Source organism: Salmo salar, chromosome 23 (genome assembly GCF_965601325.2).
Source record: "Salmo salar chromosome 23, fSalSal1, whole genome shotgun sequence".
Taxonomy (NCBI): Eukaryota; Metazoa; Chordata; class Actinopteri; order Salmoniformes; family Salmonidae; genus Salmo; species Salmo salar.
In genome coordinates this window covers 40,310,436-40,332,010 of record NC_138313.1, presented here as the reverse complement: position 1 = coordinate 40,332,010, position 21,575 = coordinate 40,310,436, and the positions used below count along the sequence as shown (strand labels likewise).

The window sequence follows — 21,575 nt, the reverse complement described above, 5'->3', positions numbered from 1 at the left end:
TTCAGTATGTCTCTCTATAGGCCATACCTATAACACTCTGCCTACGTACGTTTATTTATAACTGTGTCACGTTTTAATTTTAGGATATTTCTTTGTGTAGCTAGTTGCTGTTGAAAAGAAACTCTGTACTGTGAAAACATTAATTGGCGGCCCCTTTAAGAGTGTAGTCGCTGACATTGACGAAATTTCCTGGTAGCTTGAACGCCCCACTCACTGTAAGGCGACAACATAAATTTTAAACAGCGTATTGTTGTCGAATGAGTTCATGAAACTCGTAGAACGCAGCGGGACGTCATCGCCCCCCCCCCCCACCTTTTTTTTGTGTGTGGACCTCTTGTATTGTTTGCCATAAGATAATTTTATTTATGGAGTTCAATGTAAATACTTGGGCGTGAGCGGGGCGGACCAACGGAGGGTTTCTTTGAAACAAGGTGGCAGGTGGGAAAAGGCGACCTACGGAGTAACGACAGCGTTAATGAAACTTTGTTACCGATTTCGTTATGGGTAAGAAACTTTCTGACCGCTTCTTATTTATTCAACCCGATAGTTCTAAGTGCAACAGGCGTAGTCGTGTCGTGCAATTCATTTGGGTTAATTGCACGACGTTGGTTAAACTTGATATCACGCTCTCATTCTGCACTCATAAGCTACTCTAGATAGAGAACATGTTAACGTGTCTTCCCCTGACTGCACTTGAAGTTTTTGATACAATTATAATATACATGTTATTTCTTATCAATATGTAGTATTGCCTCTTAATTTTGTGTTAGCCATCAGTACGACTAAAATTGGATAATTTTGTGTCAGCTTTACAATAGTTATACAATGTAACAAAGTTCTTCATGATTATCTGGTGAGGTGCAACATTGTTAGCGTGACATGATAGCCTACACGTGTTGTATAAAACCTCACCCAAACGTCTTGCACCGGAACATTCAGATTCTGAGGTGGGCTGGGCATCCTGGGTTATCCCAGCTGTCAATAATCCTACCCCCCTCCATTAATACCATAACACAGTCCATATTACTGTAATCTTATATTAACCCCCTGATGTCTATTTCTCAAGAACAGAAAATATATTGGGAATTCCATGGCATTACTGAACTGCCCAAACAATTGGAGTGATGGGCTTTCACTAGGGTTGTATTCAATACATCTTGCAATGGAAACCATTTACAAGGGTTGGGCGGTATCCAGATGATTTTCATACTGTTTCCGTACCATACTGGGGTATATGGTATTACCGGCAGTGCACACAAGGGGCGCTATATCTTTCCAACTGTATTATATGTTTTTTGAAATGTATGCTAAAAAAGTAATAGCAAGTTCCCATAGCGGACACTAGGTAAACGCTAACAAGCGCACAAACTAAATGCAAGAACAGCCAGTCCAGCTCAAAGTTATACAAGTATCTCAAAAGGCTACTCGCACTTGATGCAGGAGAAGATAGATTTTCTCCCCTGTAACCAAGAAGCTTGATCTTGCAAGCTAGCCACCTACAGCTAGCAAGTTAGCAAACCAAATACGTCGCTGGAGATGTATTTGGCACATCTTAGTTAATTTATAGTTATATATTTAGCAAGCAAACAGTGAATTAAGTGTAACTTGATCAACTCTCTTGTGCTGCTCAACAGTGATTAGTCACTTCATGATTGCTCCATGTGCTCTTTGTAAAAGAGCATGCAATGTGACTAGCTCTTGAATTTTTTTGTTGTTGTAAAAAATAGAGGAAGAGAGGAAATGCACTTTTAAGTTCTGCCTCTGAAGAATGATGGAGGCTACTTCTATGTATTCACAAATTGGGTGTGGGAGTTTCCATGTGGAGTTGATAAACATCGACAAATAGGGCACTGACAGCTGTCAGTGTAGCTAGCTAGCATGCTAACCTTATATAGATAGCTCGCTAATGTTATGTGTTACTGTTTTTTTTAAACTATATTCAAAAGATTAGCCAGCTGGCTCTATGGCTGGTTCTGTAGCTGGGTTGGTCGTAAGCATTGATTTAGGGAAAACATCACCACAGATGGATTTGACTTTGCCAACTATTGTTATCTTCAAATGTTAGTTTTCTTCCATAAATTGCGGCCGCAAATTCACAATAGAATAGTTAGAATAAGATGACGCTCTGGTAATATGGATAACTGTTGAAAGATACCTGATGTGTATTTATACATTGTAATGGACATGGTGCAACTTTTGGTAGGTAGGCTGCTAGCATGCTTCGGTACAACAAAGCCAAGTCAGCCCGTGCTCATTGTTCTCATAGGGGAAGTGAAATGATAGGCTACAATGGCTTTGCTCATGATCTATACTTAACTATACTTTTCTTGAATTCTGTTTTTTGCGGGAACCTTTTCATTATCTGGAAGACACTTGGGGGTTTATATCTAATGTTAAACCAATTAAAGCGGTGGAGAGTCTCGTGAAGCAAAACTTTGGTGGTCAAAACCATTCATCTTCGGGCGACGGGGTGAGCGGGTTTGCAAAATGCTATCATACCACGCAATTATACTATTTTATAAAATGGTCAGATATATATTACAGATTAGCTAAAATAAGTGAACATTTACAAATTATCCAATGGATTATGATAATTCTCTGGTATTTTAGTTTGCTCCATGGGTCAGTCGGCCAAGTGGACACAAGGCTGTTTGGCTCATCTCAGTCGTGAAAAGGAATAACTTTGCAGCTCTTTCTGATTGATAAACAATGCCATGCTGGTGGGTGGTAACTTTCAACTAAAACCCAGCCCTGAAATGAAACGTAGGCTGAAAAGAATGTGTCATATCATAGGAAAAGACATCTCCTGTGCTACATGCGCAACACGGACTCTGGATCATTGTTACTCTCTCTTCCGGGATGGCTACAAGTCCTTCCCTCACCCTCCGGCAAATCAGATCACGCCTTCATTCTGCTCCTCCCCACCTATATGCAGAATCTTAAACGGGAAGCTCCCGTGGTAAGAGCTGTTCAACGTTAGTCTGACCAATCGGAATCTATGCTTCAAGATTTAAAAAAATATTATTTCTTTTTTCACCCCTTTTTTCTCCCCAATTTCGTGGTATCCAATTGGTAGTAGTTACAGTCTTGTCTCATCGCTGCAACTCCCGTACGGACTCAGGAGAGGCGAAGGTCGAGAGCCATGCATCCTTCGAAACACAACCCAACCAAGCCGCACTGCTTCTTGACACAATGCCCATCCAACCCGGAAGCCAGCCGCACCAATGTGTCGGAGGAAACACCGTACACCTGGTGACTGTTTCACTGCCCCCGGCCTGCCACAGGAGTCACTAGTGTGCGATGAGACAAGGATATCCCTGCCGGCCAAACCCTCCCTAACCCGGACGACGCTGGGCCAATTGTGCGCCACCCCATGGGCCTCCCGGTCGCGGCCGGCTGCGACAGAGCCTGGAGTCGAACCCAGAATCTCTAGTGGCCTTAGACCACTGCGCCACCCGGGAGGTCGCTTCAAGATTGTTTTGATCACGCGGACTGAAAAATGTTCTTGGTCGACTCTGAGAATAGTATTGACGTATACACTGACTCGGTGACTGGGTTCATCAGGAAGTGCATATAGAAAATGTTGTTCCCACGGTGACGATTAGACCTTATCCAAACCAAAAAGACATGGATAAATGGTAGCATTCGCACAAAACTGAAAGTGCGAAACACAGCATTTAACCATGGTAAGTTGACTGGGACCATGGATCTGTACCAGCTACAACCTCCGTAAGGCAATCAGAGGCAAACCAACAGTACAAGGTAGGGCTGGGCTGTATTCCATATTTTACCATATACCGGTATTGATGCATGGAGCAGTTTGGGTTTTTACTTTACCTTCTATAACGGTATTTGAATGTTTGGTTTGTTAAATGTGATACGCCGTCTAATGCCCATTTTTATAATTTACTCCGCTACTTGAGTAATCTCTCTCTCTCTCTCTCGCGATCTCGCTCTCTCATGATCTCTCTCTCGCGATCGATCTCTCTCGACCTAGTCCCACCCCGTCACTCAGGATTGCATTTGTTTCTTGACCGCATGGTCAATGCAGCACAAACAACAATGTTGTTTCCAATTTTGATCTTAATATAATTACAATATTAGTTTGTTTCTTACATCTGCAAACAGCTAGTTTGTATTTTATTAGCAAATTAAGCTGAATCGTGTTAGCCACTAATGCTAATCGCTTGTTAGCTGGCTAGCTAATACAGCCTGATACCAGTGCTGGTGGAGGCCTAAATCAGCATGTTTTTGTGCAACAGTATCTTCTAAATCAAAGAGGAATAGGTGAAGCATGAATATGTTGGCTATGTGAATAAAGATTTAATGTAGCCAAAGATTATAGGGACCCCTAGGAAACAATGAACACCACTTTGGTTCCTATCCTGTCACAATAACTCGTCCATGGCATTTTCATTTGTTGTCATGTCAAACAACACTGTATTCAAAGTGCCCACTATTTATATTCTAACTATAGAACTCTATTTCCATGATTTCAAAAGTTCACCCAAGTGTTTTGGTCTAAATCGCAATTGCAACATTTGGTTAAAAACAAGGCCTAGTATTTTTGCCCATATTGTGGAAATGATCTCAAATGGAGTGCAGGAAATGCAGAAATTGATGGAAATGTAGGAAATTATTTTAGGTTGTATGGAACAGTCCCGTGTGGCTCAGTTGGAAGAGCATGGTGTTTGCAACACCAGGGTTGTGGGTTCGATTCCCACGGGGGAGCAGTACGGAGAGAAAAATGTATGAAATGTATGCATTCACTACTGTAAGTCGCTCTGGATAAGAGTGTCTGCTAAATTACTAAAATGTAAAACAATCAGAATGGAGAAAGACCCATTGAAATAATTTAGAATATATTTGTTGCCACCATAGGGTCACACTACTCATAAAGCAAATTTAGAACTTTTATACATTTTTAATGATTTTTTAAAATTGTATTTAACCAGGTAGGCAAGTTGAGAATAAATTCTCATTTACAATTGCGACCTGGCCAAGATAAAGCATTAATAAAAAAACATACAATTCTGTCATTTGAAAAATTCCATGATATGATATTTTGGCCATAGAACACAGAAAGGGCATCAACACTGTCACATGACCACAATCACGGATTATAAAGGGAAAACCAGACATGTTGCGGACACAGACGCCTCGCTCCAAGCTCAAAGCTCATCAATAAGCTAAGGACCATGGGACTAAACACCTCCCTCTGCAACTGGATCCTTGACTTCCTGATGGGCCGCCCCCAGGTGGTTAGGGTAGGTAACAACCCATCCACCACGCTGATCCTCAACATGGGCCCCTCAGGGGTGCGTGCTCAGTCCCCTCCTGTACTCCCTGTTCACTCATGACTGCACGGCCAGGCACGACTCCAACACCATCATTCAATTTGCCGATGACACAAGTGGTAGGCCTGATCACCGACAAGACAGCCTATAGGGAGGAGGTCGGAGACCTGGCCATGTGGTGCCAGGACTTCTCCCTCAACGTGATGAAGACAAAGGAGATGATTGTGGACTTCAGGAAAAAGAGGACCGAGCACGCCTCCATTCTCATCTGCAGTGGAGCAGGTTGAGAGCTTCAAGTTCCTTGGTGTCCACATCACCAAGAAACTAACATGAGCCAAGCACCCCAAGTCAGTTGTGAAGAGGGCACGACAAAACCTATTTCCTCTCAGGAGACTGAAAAGATTTGGCATGGGTCCTCAGATCCACAAAAGGTTCTACAGCTGCACCATCGAGAGCATCCTGACTGGTTGCATCACTGCCTGGTATGGCAAGGCACTACAGAGGGTAGTGCGAACGGCCCAGTACATCGCGGGGGCCAAGCTTCCTGCCATCCAGGACCTCTTTACCAGGCGGTGTCAGAGGAAGGACCTAAAAATGGTCAAAGACCCCAGTTACCCCAGTCATAGACTGTTCTCTCTGCTGCCGCACGGCAAGCGGTACCTGAGTGCCAAGTCTAGGTCCAAGAGGCTTCTAAACAGCTTCTACCCCCAAGCCATAAGACTCCTGAACATTTAGTCAAATGGCTACCCAGACTATTTGCATTGCCCTTTTTTACACCACTGCTACTTTGTCATCTATGCATAGTCACTTTGTAAGCATTTCACTGTAAGTTCCACACCTGTTGTATTCGGCACATGTGACTAATTAAATGTTATTTGATTCGGGCGCAACAGTGCCTCTTCAACCTCAGGAGGCTGAAGAAATTCAACTTGGCCCCTAAGACTCTCACAAACTTCTACAGATGCACTATTGAGAGCATCCTGTCGGGCTGTATCACTGCCTGGTACAGCAATTGCACCGTCCGCAACAGGGCTCTCCAAGGGGTGGTGTGGTCAGCCTAACGCAATACCAGGGCACACAGCATTTCCTCCAGGACATATACAGCACCTGGTGTCACAGGAAGGCCAAGAAGATCATCAAGGACCTCAGCCACCCGATCCACGGCCTGGTCACCCTCCTACCATCTAGAAGGCAGTACAATCCAGGTGCATAAAAGCTGGGACAGAGAGACTGCGAAACAGCTTTTATCTCAAGGCCATCAGACTGTTAAACAGTCAACACTAGCCGGCCACCGCCCAGTATCCTGTCCTGAACCTTAGTCCCTGTTCTAGCCAGCAACCATCCGGTACTCTACCCTGAATCTTCAGAGACTGCTGCCGTATGTACATATTCATTAAACACTGGTCACTTTAATAATGTTTACATACTGTTTCACCCACTTTATATGTATATACTGTATTCTAGTCATGGCTCATCCTATATAATTGTATTTATTTTTATGGATTGTGTGTATTGTTTTTTATTTATTGCTGCACTGTTGGAGCTAGAAACACAAGCATTTCTCTGCACCTGTGATAACATCTGAGCCTCTGTGTATGTGACCAATAAACGTTGATTTGATTTGACTTGCACAAAGTGGGCAGTTTGGATTTGTCACTTCATATCATACTTTGACAAACATTATGAATAACTGACTTAAATTGTTGTGCAACAATTTTTGCAAATGTATTAAGTTAAAAACATACCTTATTTACATACATATTCAGACCCTTTGGTATGAGACTTGAAATTGAGCTCAGGTGCATCTTGTTTGCATTGATCATCCTTGAGATGTTTCTACAACTTGATTGGAATCCACCTGTGGTAAACTCAATTGATTGGACATGATTTGGAAAGTCACACACCTGTTTATATAAGGTTCCACAGTTGAAAATGCATGTCAGAGCAAAAACCAAGCCATGAGGCCCTTTCCTCCTCCTCAGTAACTTGCCATGACTGAATAGAAATATAGAGCAGGGTTCCCTGACTAGTGGGGTTATTTTATTTGTATAATGGAGAGCTATGTTATTGTATACAAATGGAAGCATGGTTTGAAATGATTGTTTTAGCCCAATATTATTATGCTTCTTGCGGTCAATTTGCAGTCTAAAATATATTTGGTATGATGTTCTGACCATCCACTGAAGAAATAATTGTCCCACTGCTGAATCTAGTCGATGATCCCTGGCGTAAAGGATTTAGGTTTTCTCTCTCATTGCTCTGTTTTACTTTACACAGACAAACACCTTTCTGATTATGATTTTGTCACAATCTGTAGGGATCAGCTTATGTCAAACCCCTTAACTCAGAAAATATTAATGGTTAACCGGAGGAAATGGGTGCGTGACTTGCACAGGCCGATCTTGTCCAACACACTGATTGTCTGTTGATTGATGAGCCCTCCCCAGCACCCCACTCCTGTGGATTAATGGACAGGCTGCCACTATAAACCTCTGGTAGTATTATTCATTACCACATGAGGCCTGTCGTCCGTGAGCTGGATCTAGAATGAGACGGACTACCCTGGAGCTTTATACACTGGACAAAATTATAAAGGCTACCTGTAAAGTTTTTCTTGAACTGAAATATAAGATCCCAGAGATTATCCATATGGACATAAAGCATATTTCTCTAAAATTTTGTACACAAATTAGTTTACTTTCCTGTTAGTCAGCATTTCTCCTTTACCAAGATAATCCATCCACCTGACAGGTGTGGCATATCAAGAAGCTGGTTTAAACAGCATGATCATTATACAGGTGCACAGGTGGGGACAACAGGTGGGGACAATTAAAGGCCACTCTAAAATGTGCAGTTTTGTCACACAACACAATGTCACAAATGTCTCAAATTTTTGGGGAGTGTGCAATTGGCATGCTGACTGCAGGAATGCCCACCAGAGGTGTTGCCAGAAAATGTCATTTCTCTACCATAAGCCGCCTCCAATGTCGTTTTAGAGAACTTGGCAGTACGTCCAACTGGCCTCTCAACAGCAGACCATGCGTATGATGTCTTATGGGCGAGAGGTTTGCTGGTGTGAACGTTGTGAACAGATTGTCCCATGGTGGGGTTATGGTATGGACAGGCATAAGCTACGGACAACAAACACAATTGCATTTTATCGATGGCAATTTGAATGCACAGAGATACCATGACGAGATGCTGAGGCCCATTGTCGTGCCACTCATCCGCCGCCATGACATGTTTCAGCATGATAATGCACGGCCCCATGTCACAAGGATCTGTGCACAATTCCTGGAAGCTGAAAATGTCCCAGTTCTTCCATGGCCGGCATTCTCACCAGACATGTAACCCATTAAGCATGTATTGGATGCTCTCCATCGACGTGTACGTCAGCGTGTTTTAGTTCCCGCCAATATCCAGAAAGTTCGCACAGCTATTGAAGAAGATTGGGACAACATTCCAAGGGCCACAATCAACAGCTTGATCAACTCTATACGAAGGAGATGTCGTGCTGCATGAGGCAAATGGTGGTAACACCAGATACTGGCTGGTTTTCTGATCCACGCCTCTTCCTTTTTTTTAAAGATATCTGTGACCAACAGATGCTTATCTGAATTCCCAGTCATGTGACATCCATAAATTAGGTCCAAATAAATTCATTTCAATTGACTGATTTCCTTATGATCTGTAACTCAGTTACAACAATTTCAAAGATTTATGTTTCATTTTTAATTTTTGTTCAGTTTATTTTCAGAGCAGGCAACACATGTTTGATCCCAGGATGTGTTTTATACTATAGGTCAGTCTGGTAGCACTCCTGAGGGCGGGTTCCAATTCTGTACTTCTGATTGGCTTTCTTCTGTGCTCTGGGTGGAAATGCAGGATCTAAGATTTTAATTCCTCCTAAATTTAAACTTGGGATCTAATCTTATAAAGGGCAACTAATTTCACCCATCTCGTGATGAATGGGTGCTATGATGCGATGATGAAATCTGGCCGTGTACCACATCTCTTTCTCTCTTTTTCACTTTCTCTCTTTTCCACTCAATCTTTCAGTTTCTTCCCGATCTCGCTCTCTGGGCAGAGGCTAAAGGGTCCAGCTTTCTGTCTTACCTAGGTACAGTAAAGAGATCATGCAGGGGCGGCCCAGTCCAAAAATGATTGCCCAACTCACCCGCACACCTTCCGTCACAAGCCCATTGGCCTCATACCACTCGGACCCTACTTTAGGAAGCTGGTGCAACATGTATAACCATCCAGTTAAGTTTTGGTGAAAGAATACTTTTTAGAATAGTGGATTCTAGATTACAAGGGGTCAAAGTTAAGAAGGTAGAATATAGACATTTGGCTATCATAATACTGAATGTTTATTGTATCTTAATTTCCTTTTAAGGCTGAAGTATTCAATGTTTCCATTGTCTAATCATAGGGATAAGTGATATGGGAGTTGTTCATTCTCCAATAAGTCTCATTACTGATATGAGTAGAGGGTTTTATTTCTCCCGTAGGAGATTGCAGAGAAATGTCATGCTGAATTGAATGACTATGTGGATGCAATTCATACCATCCTGCTGCCTGTAGTAGAATGCAACGTCATGTGGAGTGCACATCTTTGAGTTGGCATTTCAAATTGCTCATATAGAATTTTCAGATATTTTTATTGAAGACAATTCAACACTTATCTCATGGAGACGTACCCTGCTCAGTGAGTTGCCGGTACAGTATTTGATTGTAATCACCTGTCTTTCTTCCTTTTTGTCCCTGCAGGGATGCCATATGCCACGTTAAGATAAAGACCAAGACGACTGTGTTGAACATGCTAAAGCGATTGGACAAAATCCGGTTTCGGGGCCAACGGCCAGACGTGTTCCTGGATCTGGGTGAATCGCCCAACACATCTGACACTGAATGTAGCGAAGAGATTCTGATGAAGCCTAAGCCCTTGCTTAAAATTAAAGACACGGAAGAACTGCAAGACCCTGTGAGTGCTCCTGTAAGTGAATATTGGTATTATAATATAACCAGAGAAATTGTATCTCTTCAGACTCTTCACTTCCCCTAATTCTCTCTCAAACAAAATACGTTATTTGTTTTGCATTCCTAATCTAGTTTGACATCTTCCAGATCACTTCATGAAGTCCACTGACTCGCCATCTTGACGTGCCGCCGCCAGTTTCAGAGGAATTTTGGCCAAAATGTCTTCCTTTTGATGTTTATTCAAACCCCTTTCTGTTGATTTAGTCCACTCGGGGATTGAGAGAAAGCTGTCCAACTGCTGTCTGCGTCACTGCAGGCCTTAGTCAGACTAGAGCAGACCAGGGCCTAGCTGCAGCGTACTACTGGCCAACTCAACTTCGCTTAGTGCATGAGAACTATTTTTCAATTATCTTATTTAATTTGCCTGCATATTCTTGTGCATTCATGTTCTTATTTTTTGGAGCGAGGTTCATAACTTCTTAACGCTCTTTGAAGATGGAGAAATATCTTTAATTTCAAACTATGATTTCAAACAGATCAAAGTTATGAGTCATTTGATCACGTCATCACACACTGGGCCACCTTGTTTGCATCTTAATGAAATGCCAGAAGAAGTGTGATTAAAAAGAAATGCTCAAACGTGGCTCTGGTGTGAATTCTCAGATGGCCGATCTGATTACTGAAGTGCACATCGAGTCTATAAGAAAGGACCGTTGGAGAAGTTGGGCCTTTCATGACCTAGAAAGCCTCTGCAACGGAATTAGGGTTTAACACAGCCCCTGTAATGTCTAACCACTTAACAAACATGTCTTGGGAAACTGGATTTAGGCCAGTTCAGTACAGTGCCCCGTTTGTTTGGGATTTGTTGTCATGAAAACAGGAACAAGGTGGGTCTTCTCACGCTGGTATTTATTATAATCTTGTCTTTATCTTTTTATCAACTAGTCAGAACTGAAGTCAGATAGCCGTTCCAGATGTACAGTGGCTTGCGAAAGTATTCACCCCCTTGGCATTTTTCCTATTTTGTTGCCTTTTCAACCTGGAATTCATGTATTTTTGGGGGGTTTGTATCATTTGATTTACACAACATGCCTACCACTTTGAAGACGCAAAATATTTTGAATTGTGAAAAAAACAAGAAATAAGACAAAACAAAAGAACTTGAGCATGCATAACTATTCACCCCCCCAAAGTCAATACTTTGTAGAGCCACCTTTTGCAGCAATTACAACTGCAAGTCTCTTGTGGTATGTCTCTATAAGCTTGGCACATCTAGCTACTGGGATTTTTGCCTATTCCTCAAGTCAAAACTGCTCCAGCTCTTTCAAGTTGGATGGGTTCCGGTAGTGTACAGCAATCTTTAAGTCATACCACAGATTCTCAATTGGATTGAGGTCTGGGCTTTGACTAGGCCATTCCAAGACATTTAAATGTTTCCCCTTAAACAACTTGAGTGTTGCTTTAGCAGTATGCTTAGGGTCATTGTCCTGCTGGAAGGTGAACCTCCGTCCCAGTCTCAAATCTCTGGAAGACTGAAACAGTTTTCCCTCGAATTTCCCTGTATTTAGCGCCATCCATCATTCCTTCTATTCTGAACAGTTTCCCAGTCCCTGCCAATGAAAAACATCCCCACAGCATGATGCTGCCACCACCATGCTTCACTGTGGGGATGATGTTCTCGGGGTGATGAGGGGTGTTGCGTTTGCGCCAGAATTGGGTTTTCCTTGATGGCCAGAGTACCTTCTTCCATATATTTGGGGAGTCTCTCACATGCCTTTTGGCAAACACAATGTGTTTGCTTATTTTTTCCTTTAAGCAATGGCTTTTTTCTGGCCACTCTTCCGTAAAGCCCAGCTCTATGGAGCGTACGGCTTAAAGTGGTCCTATGGACAGATACTCCAATCTCCACTGTGCAGCTTTTCAGCTCCTTCAGGGTTATCTTTAGTCTCTTTGTTGCCTCTCTGATTAATGCCCTCCTTGCCTGGTCTGTGAGGTTTGGTGGGCGGCCCTCTCTTGGCAGGTTTGTTGTTATGCCATATTCTTTCAATTTTTTAATAATGGATTTAATGGTGCTCCGTGGGATGTTCAAAGTTTCTGATATTTTTTTATAACCCAACCCTGATCTGTACTTCTCCACAACTTTGTCCCTGACCTGTTTGGAGAGCTCCTTGGTCTTCATGGTGCCGCTTGCTTAGTGGTTTTGCAGACTCTGGGGCCTTTCAGAACAGGTGTGTGTGTGTGTGTGTGTGTGTGTGTGTGTATATATATATATACTGAGATCATGTGACACTTAGATTGCACACAGGTGGACTTCATTTAACAAATGATGTGACTTCTGAAGGTAATTAGTTGCTCCAGATTAGGTTTGCCCATTTTGAGGAATGTTCAGGGGTGGAACATTTCTGTGGGAATTGATATTAATACCATTTCAATGTAGATTTCTTTTTGCATCGGATACATTTACCATATCTCATGGAGACAAACATTTGACCTTATCATAAGTAGGCATATTTGTAAATTATTAAATCATTCAAATAGAAATAAAAAAAAACATTTAATTACGAATTGAACTTTAATTAAATGAGTTGACTCTTCACATGATGATTTCACTGAACAACACAATAAAATAAATATTGAATGATCCCCAATGATCCATCACATCTCCCAAAACCTTTTTCAACATACATCTGTAAAACAATAGTCTAGAAACTAAAGCTTTGGTTGTCTCCCTCTCAGGCGTCCATGTCTTCTCCCTGGACCTTCTCAATGTCCACCTCTTGAACATCAGACTCTGAGGCCTCATCTTCACTGTCACTTTCCAACCTTGTTGTAGATGGCTCGTTGTCAGGCTCAAAAAGTCTGAAATTTGCCCGGATGGCCCCCAGTTTTTCAACCCTTGTATTGGTCAGCCTGTTGTGTGCTTTGGTGTGTGTTCCCAAACATGGACCAGTTGCTCTCTGAGGCGGCTGATGTTGGTGGGATTTGGAGGATGATGGCGGCAACAGGGGGGAAAGCCTCAGATCCACAGTCCCTTCCACCAGGTGGCTGATGAGATGTTGGCATGACTGCCATATTACATCTCCATCCCAAAGCCCTTGCTTGGAAGTGTACTTCGTCAAACTGCCAAGAACCTTGCCCTCATCCAGGCCAAGGTGGCGAGACACGTTAGTGATGACACCATAGGACTTGTTGATCTCTGCACTAGACAGGATTCTCTTGCCAGCATACTTTGGGGTCCAACATGTATGCTGCAGCATGTATGGACTTCAGGCAGACGTCTTCACGCTTTTTGATGTATTTAAGAACTGCAGTTTCCTCTGCTTGGAGAAACAGTGAAGTGAGCAGGGCAGTACGGATTTCTTCTCTTACATCTGCAAGCAGAGTCTGAACATCAGACAGGATGGCATTGTATCCCTCAATCCGTGCAATGGCTACTGCTACAGGTTTCATGCTGCTTACCACGCTCTCCCAAAATACATCATCCAGGAGGATCATCTTGATGTGGCTGTCCATATTGGCAGACTGTGCTTGGAGAGACTCCTTCCCCTCCAGGAGACTGTCAAACATGATGACAAGACCACCCCAACGGGTGTTGCTGGGCAGCTTCAATGTGGTGCTCTTATTCTTCTCACTTTGCTTGGTGAGGTAGATTGCTGCTATAACTTAATGACCCTTCAAATACCAAACCATTTCCTTGGCTCTCTTGTAGAGTGTATCCATTGTTTTCAGTGTCATGATGTCCTTGAGGAGCAGATTCAATGCATGAGCAGCACAGCCAATGGGTGTGATGTGAGGGTAGGACTCCTTCACTTTAGACCAAGCAGCCTTCATGTTTGCAGCATTGTCTGTCACCAATGCAAATACCTTCTGTGGTCCAAGGTCATTGATGACTGCCTTCAGCTCATCTGCAATGTAGAGACCGGTGTGTCTGTTGTCCCTTATGTCTGTGCTCTTGTAGAATACTGATTGAGGGGTGGAGATGATGTAGTTAATTATTCCATGCCCACGAACATTCGAGCACCCATCAGAGATTATTGCAATACATTCTGCTTTCTCTATAATTTGCTTGACCTTCACTTGAACTCTGTTGAACTCTGCATCCAGGAAATGAGTAGATAAAGTATGTCTGGTTGGAGGGGTGTATGCTGGGTAAAGAACATTCAGAAATGTCTTCCAATACACATTGCCTGTGAGCATCAGAGGTGAACCATTTGCATACACAGCTTGAGCAGGAAAAAACTTTTGATACCAGGAGGAACATGAGCTGTTGTTATCGATAAGGTGTCTGATTCATCATTTTCACCTCGAATAGAAGTAGAGGGACTTTTGTCAGAGGTTGCTTGTTGTGAGCGCTGAGGGAACTTTATGCACTTGGCCAGATGATACTGCATCTTTGTTGCATTCTTCACATATGATTTGGCACAGTATTTGCAAATGTTCCTAGCTTTTCCTTCTACATTAGCTGCAGTGAAATGTCTCCACACATCAGATAGTGCCCGTGGCATTTTCCTGTAAAGATTAGAAAACAAATTGTAAAAAACGAATCAAATTCCATGTACAGATAAAGGTTAAGCAGTTAGATTAAACAACTCCTTTGTAAGATAAATGTTTTAAAATGAAATATGTATGGAAACAGGTGAATTAACACTCCTCGGTTAGTTAGCAAGCTAAAACCCACATGGGCTTAACTTCCCATGGAAAATTTCCAGAAATGTTCCGGAAAATTTCCGACCCTTTGCAACCCTACACCAGATCTTATTTAGGGACTTCATAGCAAAGCTGGTGAATACATATGCACGCACCACACATCTGTTTTAGAATTTTTTTGAATATTTTGAAACAAGTGATTTTTTTCACTTCACCAATTTGGACGATTTTGTGTATGTCCATTACATGAAATCCAAATAAAAATCAATTTAAATTACAGGTTGTAATGCAACAAAATAGGAAAAATGCCAAGGGGATGAATACTTTTGCAAGGCACTGTATTTACCTCCATAGCAGGCATATTTTAACCTCTCTTGGGTATGTGGGACGCTAGCGCCAAATTCAAAACAACAAATCTCATAATTAAAATTCCTCAAACATACAAGTATTATACACCATTTTAAAGATAATCATCTTGTTAATCCAACCACAGTGTCCGATTTCAAAAAGGCTTTATGGCGAAAGCATACATTGCGATTGTTAGGTCAGTGCCAAGTCACAGAAAAACACAGCCATTTTTCCAGCCAAAGAGAGGAGTCACAAAAAGCAGAAATAGAGAAAATTAATCACTAACCTTTGATGATCTTCATCAGATGGCACTCATAGGACTTCATGTTACACAATACATGTATGTTTTGTTTCGATATAGTTGATATTTATATCCAAAAATCAGTTTACATCGGCGCGTTATGTTCAGTAATGTTTTGCCTCAAAAAAACATCCGGTGATTTTGCAGAGAGCCACATCAATTTACAGAAATACTAATCATAAACTTTGATAAAAGATACATGTGTATCTATTATCCTATGCATAACACTTCTCCTTAATGCAACCGCTGTGTCAGATTTCAAAAAAGATTTACGGTGAAAGCACACCATGCGATTAAAAAAAAAAAAAGAAAGAAAGAAAAAAAAAGACATACCGGTAGACTACACACATTTCACACGTAGCTCAATCAAAGTGGCGCTACAGAGGCTCCATGTGTAGCAAGTTAAGTGGGAGATTTCTAATCAATGCAAAATGGAATCAAAATGACAGAATTACGTTGGCTACATGAGAAGGATTAGGCTACAATGATCAACCAACAGGTAGGTATAGCAGGCCTGTAATTTGTCGCTGTTTAACTCTTTGTTGTACTTTGTTGAGCTTTTATGGGGTACATATAATTAACAGTAAGGTCTAATTTACACAGATGGAATAAATGAATGTACATTAATAGGGCCCATTTCTCAATTAGCAGACTTAGTGAATTGGGTCACTGCTTCTCTGGGTAATGGTGCGAGGGATGGTGTTAATGTACTCCTATTACTACATTTTACAGAGCAGACGAGCACTACTTTCCCATCATAATTGCACTCTCAAAGTAGCCTTAAATCTGGCCTAGATATGGCATATTCAAAGCTAAAATAGAGTTTGGAAAGTATGTGCTGTATGCAATCATTGATAAACATAATGTAGCAGTTGCTACCTACACACCGCCTTATCGGTGCTCAGACGTTCATGTTGAAGACAATTATATGAATGGAATGTTTTGTTTTTGGTCCGTAAGGGATGTGTGTCTGTGACATGTTTCACAATGTCTGTCAATATTCTTCTCGTGTCAGTCATTGTTGCTAACTTGTTTCAGTGAAAGACTGAGACCTGGCTTTGACGAGTCTTATTCATGAATAAATTACACAGTACATTGTAGTACAGTAGCGAATTATAATATCCCTTGTCGAAATGTACTAGCTTTATTCATCTGAGAGGAGACCTTTTAATCAGAGCTGGGCTTGTGGTATCTTCCTCTCCCACCCATCGTTACTAAAAAGTGCACTGATTTCCCACCTTCTGACACAAGCTGTCTTTGCATATTCTTATCCCCCTGCTGAGAGGATCTAGTTGTTTTCCTCCCCTCTTTTTGAGTAGCACAGTACCAACACTAGTTACTATCTCAATGTAACTCTGTGGCTATCCTTGTGTACTTTCACAATATTCTTCGTTTCGCTCGCTCTCTCTCTCGCTCTGTGTTGGGTCATGATTCAGATGATAGTCTGCATACACAATTACACTGCAGTTTGAGCTAGGCTGGATGGTGCAGGGAGAAACTGCAAGGTGAAATGGAGTCTTCTGCAGTCAGCTTGCCTGCATTTATCTATGTGTGTGTGAGTTTTGAGGTACTGTGTGCAGGTGTTTTGAACCAGAGTCCACAGTAGCTCACATTGGCAGGGAGTTATTCTTCTCTCCTCACTGTGTGTGTGTGTGTGTGTGTGTGTGTGTGTGTGTGTGTGTGTGTGTGTGTGTGTGTGTGTGTGTGTGTGTGTGTGTGTGTGTGTGCCCACATCCAGGCTGGTCTGGGGACACTTGCTATGGCCGCAGCCATCCAGGACTATCAGAGGACTGAGACAGATGGACTCAATGAGGTGAAAGGCCACCTGGAAATTGCCTTGCTGGAAAAGCACTTCCTACGTGAGTATTTCACAATTTTTCAGTCTAGGTTTAAAGAGAAGTTTGTAAAACCTCTAGCAGTAAGGTTTTGATTTGCAAAAAGGGAAAATGTCTTCATGTTTGTTGGTTGATTTGGCAATACACACAGCAGCTATGGATATCTGTCTTTCATGTCAAGGTGTCTGTTAGTTGGTGAACTCATTAGGGTGTGTGTGTAAATGGAATTGGTCTCGCCTTCAGGGCTCTCCTGGCTGCAGAATTACATTTGCTCATATAGCCCTCTTACATCTGGCTCTTATATTAGATCAACTTTAGCTTAGTACTGTAGCTAGGTCAGTGATCATACTATCTGTGAGTGACTATAGTCCTCTATAAGGATGGGCACAGTTATTCAACTATCCGAACAGACGTCAGTATTTGATTACTTGGGAGTGTTCATTTTTGAGAGAGAAAAAATATAGGCCTATTTTAACAATGAAAATGCTTTGTCTAAAGTTATCTGTGACATTGCTACATAGCCTACAAGGATAGACCATTAAATTTGTCATTTTTATAAAATAGAGTTTTAATGAGTGCGCCCCATTTTTAAAAAAGACGCACAGGTAGCCTACACATTTCACACGTAGCTCAATCAAAGTGGTGCTACAGAGGCTCCATGTGTAGAAAGTTAAGTGGGAGATTTCTAATCAATGCAAAATGGAATCAAAATTACAGAATTACGTTGGCTAAATGAGAAGGATTCGGCTACAATGATCAACCAACAGGTAGGTTGTTTCATATGAGTGGACTATTGGCTATCTAGCTTCTTTACAACAATTTGATGTTGCATCTATTACGACTATCCGGATATCCCCAAAATATCAGGATATCTTTCAACACATTGAGGAGATGGAAGTAAAGAAGTGGTGGGTGGCCTTCATTTCACCTCAGCCCTCCCTCCATCTGGGATGCAGGCTGCATGTCAGCAGTATGGGCTGGTGGCTGGTCCTCATTGCAGAGCCCATTGTCCTCTGTCTAGCACCAAAGGATACTAATGGAAAGAGTGCAATCGCCAAATGTACTGTAGCTGCTCTACTGAAGCACATGTATAGTGAGTCTTTTTCTAATAATCAGATTTCCACAGTTGGTACTGAAGTTGATTATCCAATGACTGTGAGATGAGCAGTTTGTAGATTTGTAATGCGATTGCTGTTTGTCTGCCTTGTTTTGAGCCCTGGCCCTGCTTTGCCATGAGCCTTCAGGGAGGTGGTTAGTGATTGAGTAAATTATCAGCTTTGTCCTTTTCTGCTTTGATGAGTCGGTCATTTAATAATAATATATGCCATTTTGAAGACTCTTTTATCCAAAGCGACTTAGTCATGCTTGCATTCATTCAAATAACATTTTATTGATCACATACACATTTGGTAGAAACAATTCTGATGCTCCATATGTGACCTCAGTCTGGACGCTCAGATTTTTAGCACATGACCTGCCGTTACCACGACAACTACCCAAAATTGAAAGGAACAGTGACAGGAAATGAGAACTGAGTATGTGTGATACTTCAGAGGCTACATCAATGTGAATTCACACATCTGATAGGGGTCACATGTGAAACTGAGTGTGGACAGTCCTCAATTGCCCTCCATCATTCTTATATGGAAGAAGTTGGGAACCACCAAGACTCTTCCTAGAGCTGGCCACCTGGGAGGTGTCCAAGAACCCAATGGTCACTGTGACAGAGCTCCAGAGTTCCTCTGTGGAGATGGGAGACCCTTCCAGAATGACAACCATCTCTGCAGCACTCCACTAATCAGGCCTTTATGGTAGACGGATGCCACTCTTCAGTAAAAGGCATGACAGTCCACTTGGAGTTTGCCAAAAGGTATATAAAGGACTCTCATGAGAAACAAGAGAAACAAGATTCTCTGGTCTGATGAAACCAAGATTGAACTCTTTAGCCTGAATACCAAGCGTCACATCTGGAGGAAACCTGGCACCATCCCTAAGTTGAAGCATGGTGGTGACAGCATCATGCTGTGGGGATGTTTTTCAGCGGCAGGGACTGGGAGACTTTTCAGGATTGTGGGAAAGATGAACGGAGCAAAGTACCGAGATCCTTGATGAAAACCTGCTCAGGACCTCAGACTGGGGTGAAGGTTCACCTTCCAACAGGACAACGACCCTAAGCACACAGCCAAGACAACACAGGAGTGGCTTCGGGCGAGTGGCCCAGCCAGAGCCCGTATTTGAACCCGATCAAACATAAACTCCCCAAATACAGGTGTCAAATCAAAGTTTATTTGTCACCAGCTTACTTACAGGCTCTAACCAACAGTGCAAGTTCTAAGTGGAAAAAAAGGTATTAGGTGAACAATAGATAAGTAAAGAAATAAAAACAACAGTAAGAAAGACAATGAAAAATAACAGTAGCGAGGCTATAGTCGGGCTGATTGAGGTAGTATGTACATGTAGATATGGTTAAAGTGACTATGCATATATGATAAACAGTTCCTTTTGTCCAGGTGGGAAAGGGCAGTGTGGAGTGCAATAGAAATTGCATCATCTGTGGATCTGTTGGGGAGGTATGCAAATTGGAGTGGGTCTAGGGTTTCTGGGATAATGGTGTTGATGCGAGCCATTACCAACCTTTCAAAGCACTTCATGGCTACAGACGTGAGTGCTATGGGTCTGTAGTTATTTAGGCAGGTTACCTTAGTGTTCTTGGGCACAGGGAGTATGGTGGTCTGCTTGAAACATGTTGGTATTACAGACTCAATCAGGGACATGTTGAAAATGTCAGTGAAGACACCTGCCAGTTGGTCAGCACATGCCCTGAGTACATGTCCTGGTAATCCGTCTGGCCCCGCAGCCTTGTGAATGTTGACCTGTTTAAAGGTCTTACTCACGTCGGCTACGGAGAGCGTGATCACACAGTCGTCCGGAACAGCTGATGCTCTCATGCATGCCTCAGGTGTGCCAAGCTTGTAGCGTCATACCCAAGAAGACTCGAGGCTGTAATCGCTGCCAAAGGTGTTTCAACAAAGGACTGAGTAAAGGGTCTGAATACTTATGTAAATGTTTTTTTTTTTTTTAATTTTCATACATACATACATACATTTCTAAACCTGTTTTTGCTTTGACATTATGGGGTTTTGTGTGTAGGTTGTTTTGGATAAGGCTGTATTGTAACATGTGGAAAAAGGGAACGGTTCTGAATACTTTCCTGAATGGACTGTATATACAAAAGTACGTGGACACCCCTTGAAATTAGTGGATTTGGCTATTTCAGCCACACCCGTTGCTGACGGATATATAAAATCGAGCATACAGCCATGCAATCTCAATAGACAAACATTGGCAGTAGAATAGCCTTACTGACGAGCTCAGTGACTTTCATTATGGCACTGTCATTGGATGCCACCTTTCCAACAAGTCAGTTTGTTAAATTTCTTACCTGCTAGAGCTGCCACGGGCAACTATAAGTGCTGTTTTTGTGAAGTGGAAACGTTTAGGAGCAACAACAGCTCAGCCGCAAAGTGGTAGGCCACACAAGCTTACAGAACGGGACCGCCGAGTGCTGAAGCACGTAGCGCATAAAAATCATCTGTCCAGTTGCAACACTCACTACTGAGTTCCAAACTGCCTCCGGAAGCAACGTCAGCACAAGAACTGTTCACCGGGAGCTTCATGAAATGGGTTTCCATGGTCGAGCAGCCGCACACAAGCCTAATATTGTCAAGCGAGGGCTGGAGTGGTGTAAAGCTCGCTCCCATTTTGGATCAGTGGAAATGCGTTCTCTGGAGTGATGAATCATGCTTCACCATCTGGCAGTCCGACGGACGAATCTGGGTTTGGCGGATGCCAGGAGAACGCTACCTCCCCGAATGCATAGTGTCAACTGTAAGGTTTGGTGGAGGAGGAATAATGGACTGGGGCTGTTTTTCATGTTTTGGGCTTGGCCCATTAGTTCCAGTGGATGAAAATCTTAACTTTACAGCATACAATAACATTCTAGACGATTCTGTGCTTCCAACTTTGTGGCAACAGTTTGGGGAAGGTCCGTGCACAAAGCGAGGTCCATTCAGAAATTGTTTGTCGAGATTGGTGTGGAAGAAGTTGACTGGCCTGCATAGAGCCCTGACCTCAACCCCATCGAACACCGTTGGGATGAATTGGAAC

The 21,575-nt window shown here is 42.4% G+C and overlaps 1 protein-coding gene across 8 annotated transcripts in view; it reads left to right on the top strand.

Annotated features, from left to right (window-relative positions):
• The first annotated feature begins 203 nt into the window (after positions 1-203).
• Positions 204-21,575, top strand: part of LOC106584600 (GRAM domain-containing protein 4) — a 51,139-nt gene continuing 29,767 nt past the window's right edge. For 3 of the 8 annotated variants that reach the window (XM_045706440.2, XM_014170073.3, XM_045706439.2), the window contains exons 1-3: positions 206-504; positions 10,068-10,293; positions 17,312-17,432. In XM_045706440.2, the coding sequence (XP_045562396.1) occupies positions 476-504; positions 10,068-10,293; positions 17,312-17,432 (376 nt within the window). In that variant the 5' untranslated portion in view covers positions 206-475. Of the gene's footprint in view, positions 505-10,067; positions 10,294-17,311; positions 17,433-21,575 lie in introns of all 8 variants that reach the window. The other 5 variants (XM_045706441.2, XM_045706442.2, XM_045706438.2 and 2 more) reach the window with 4 other exon arrangements.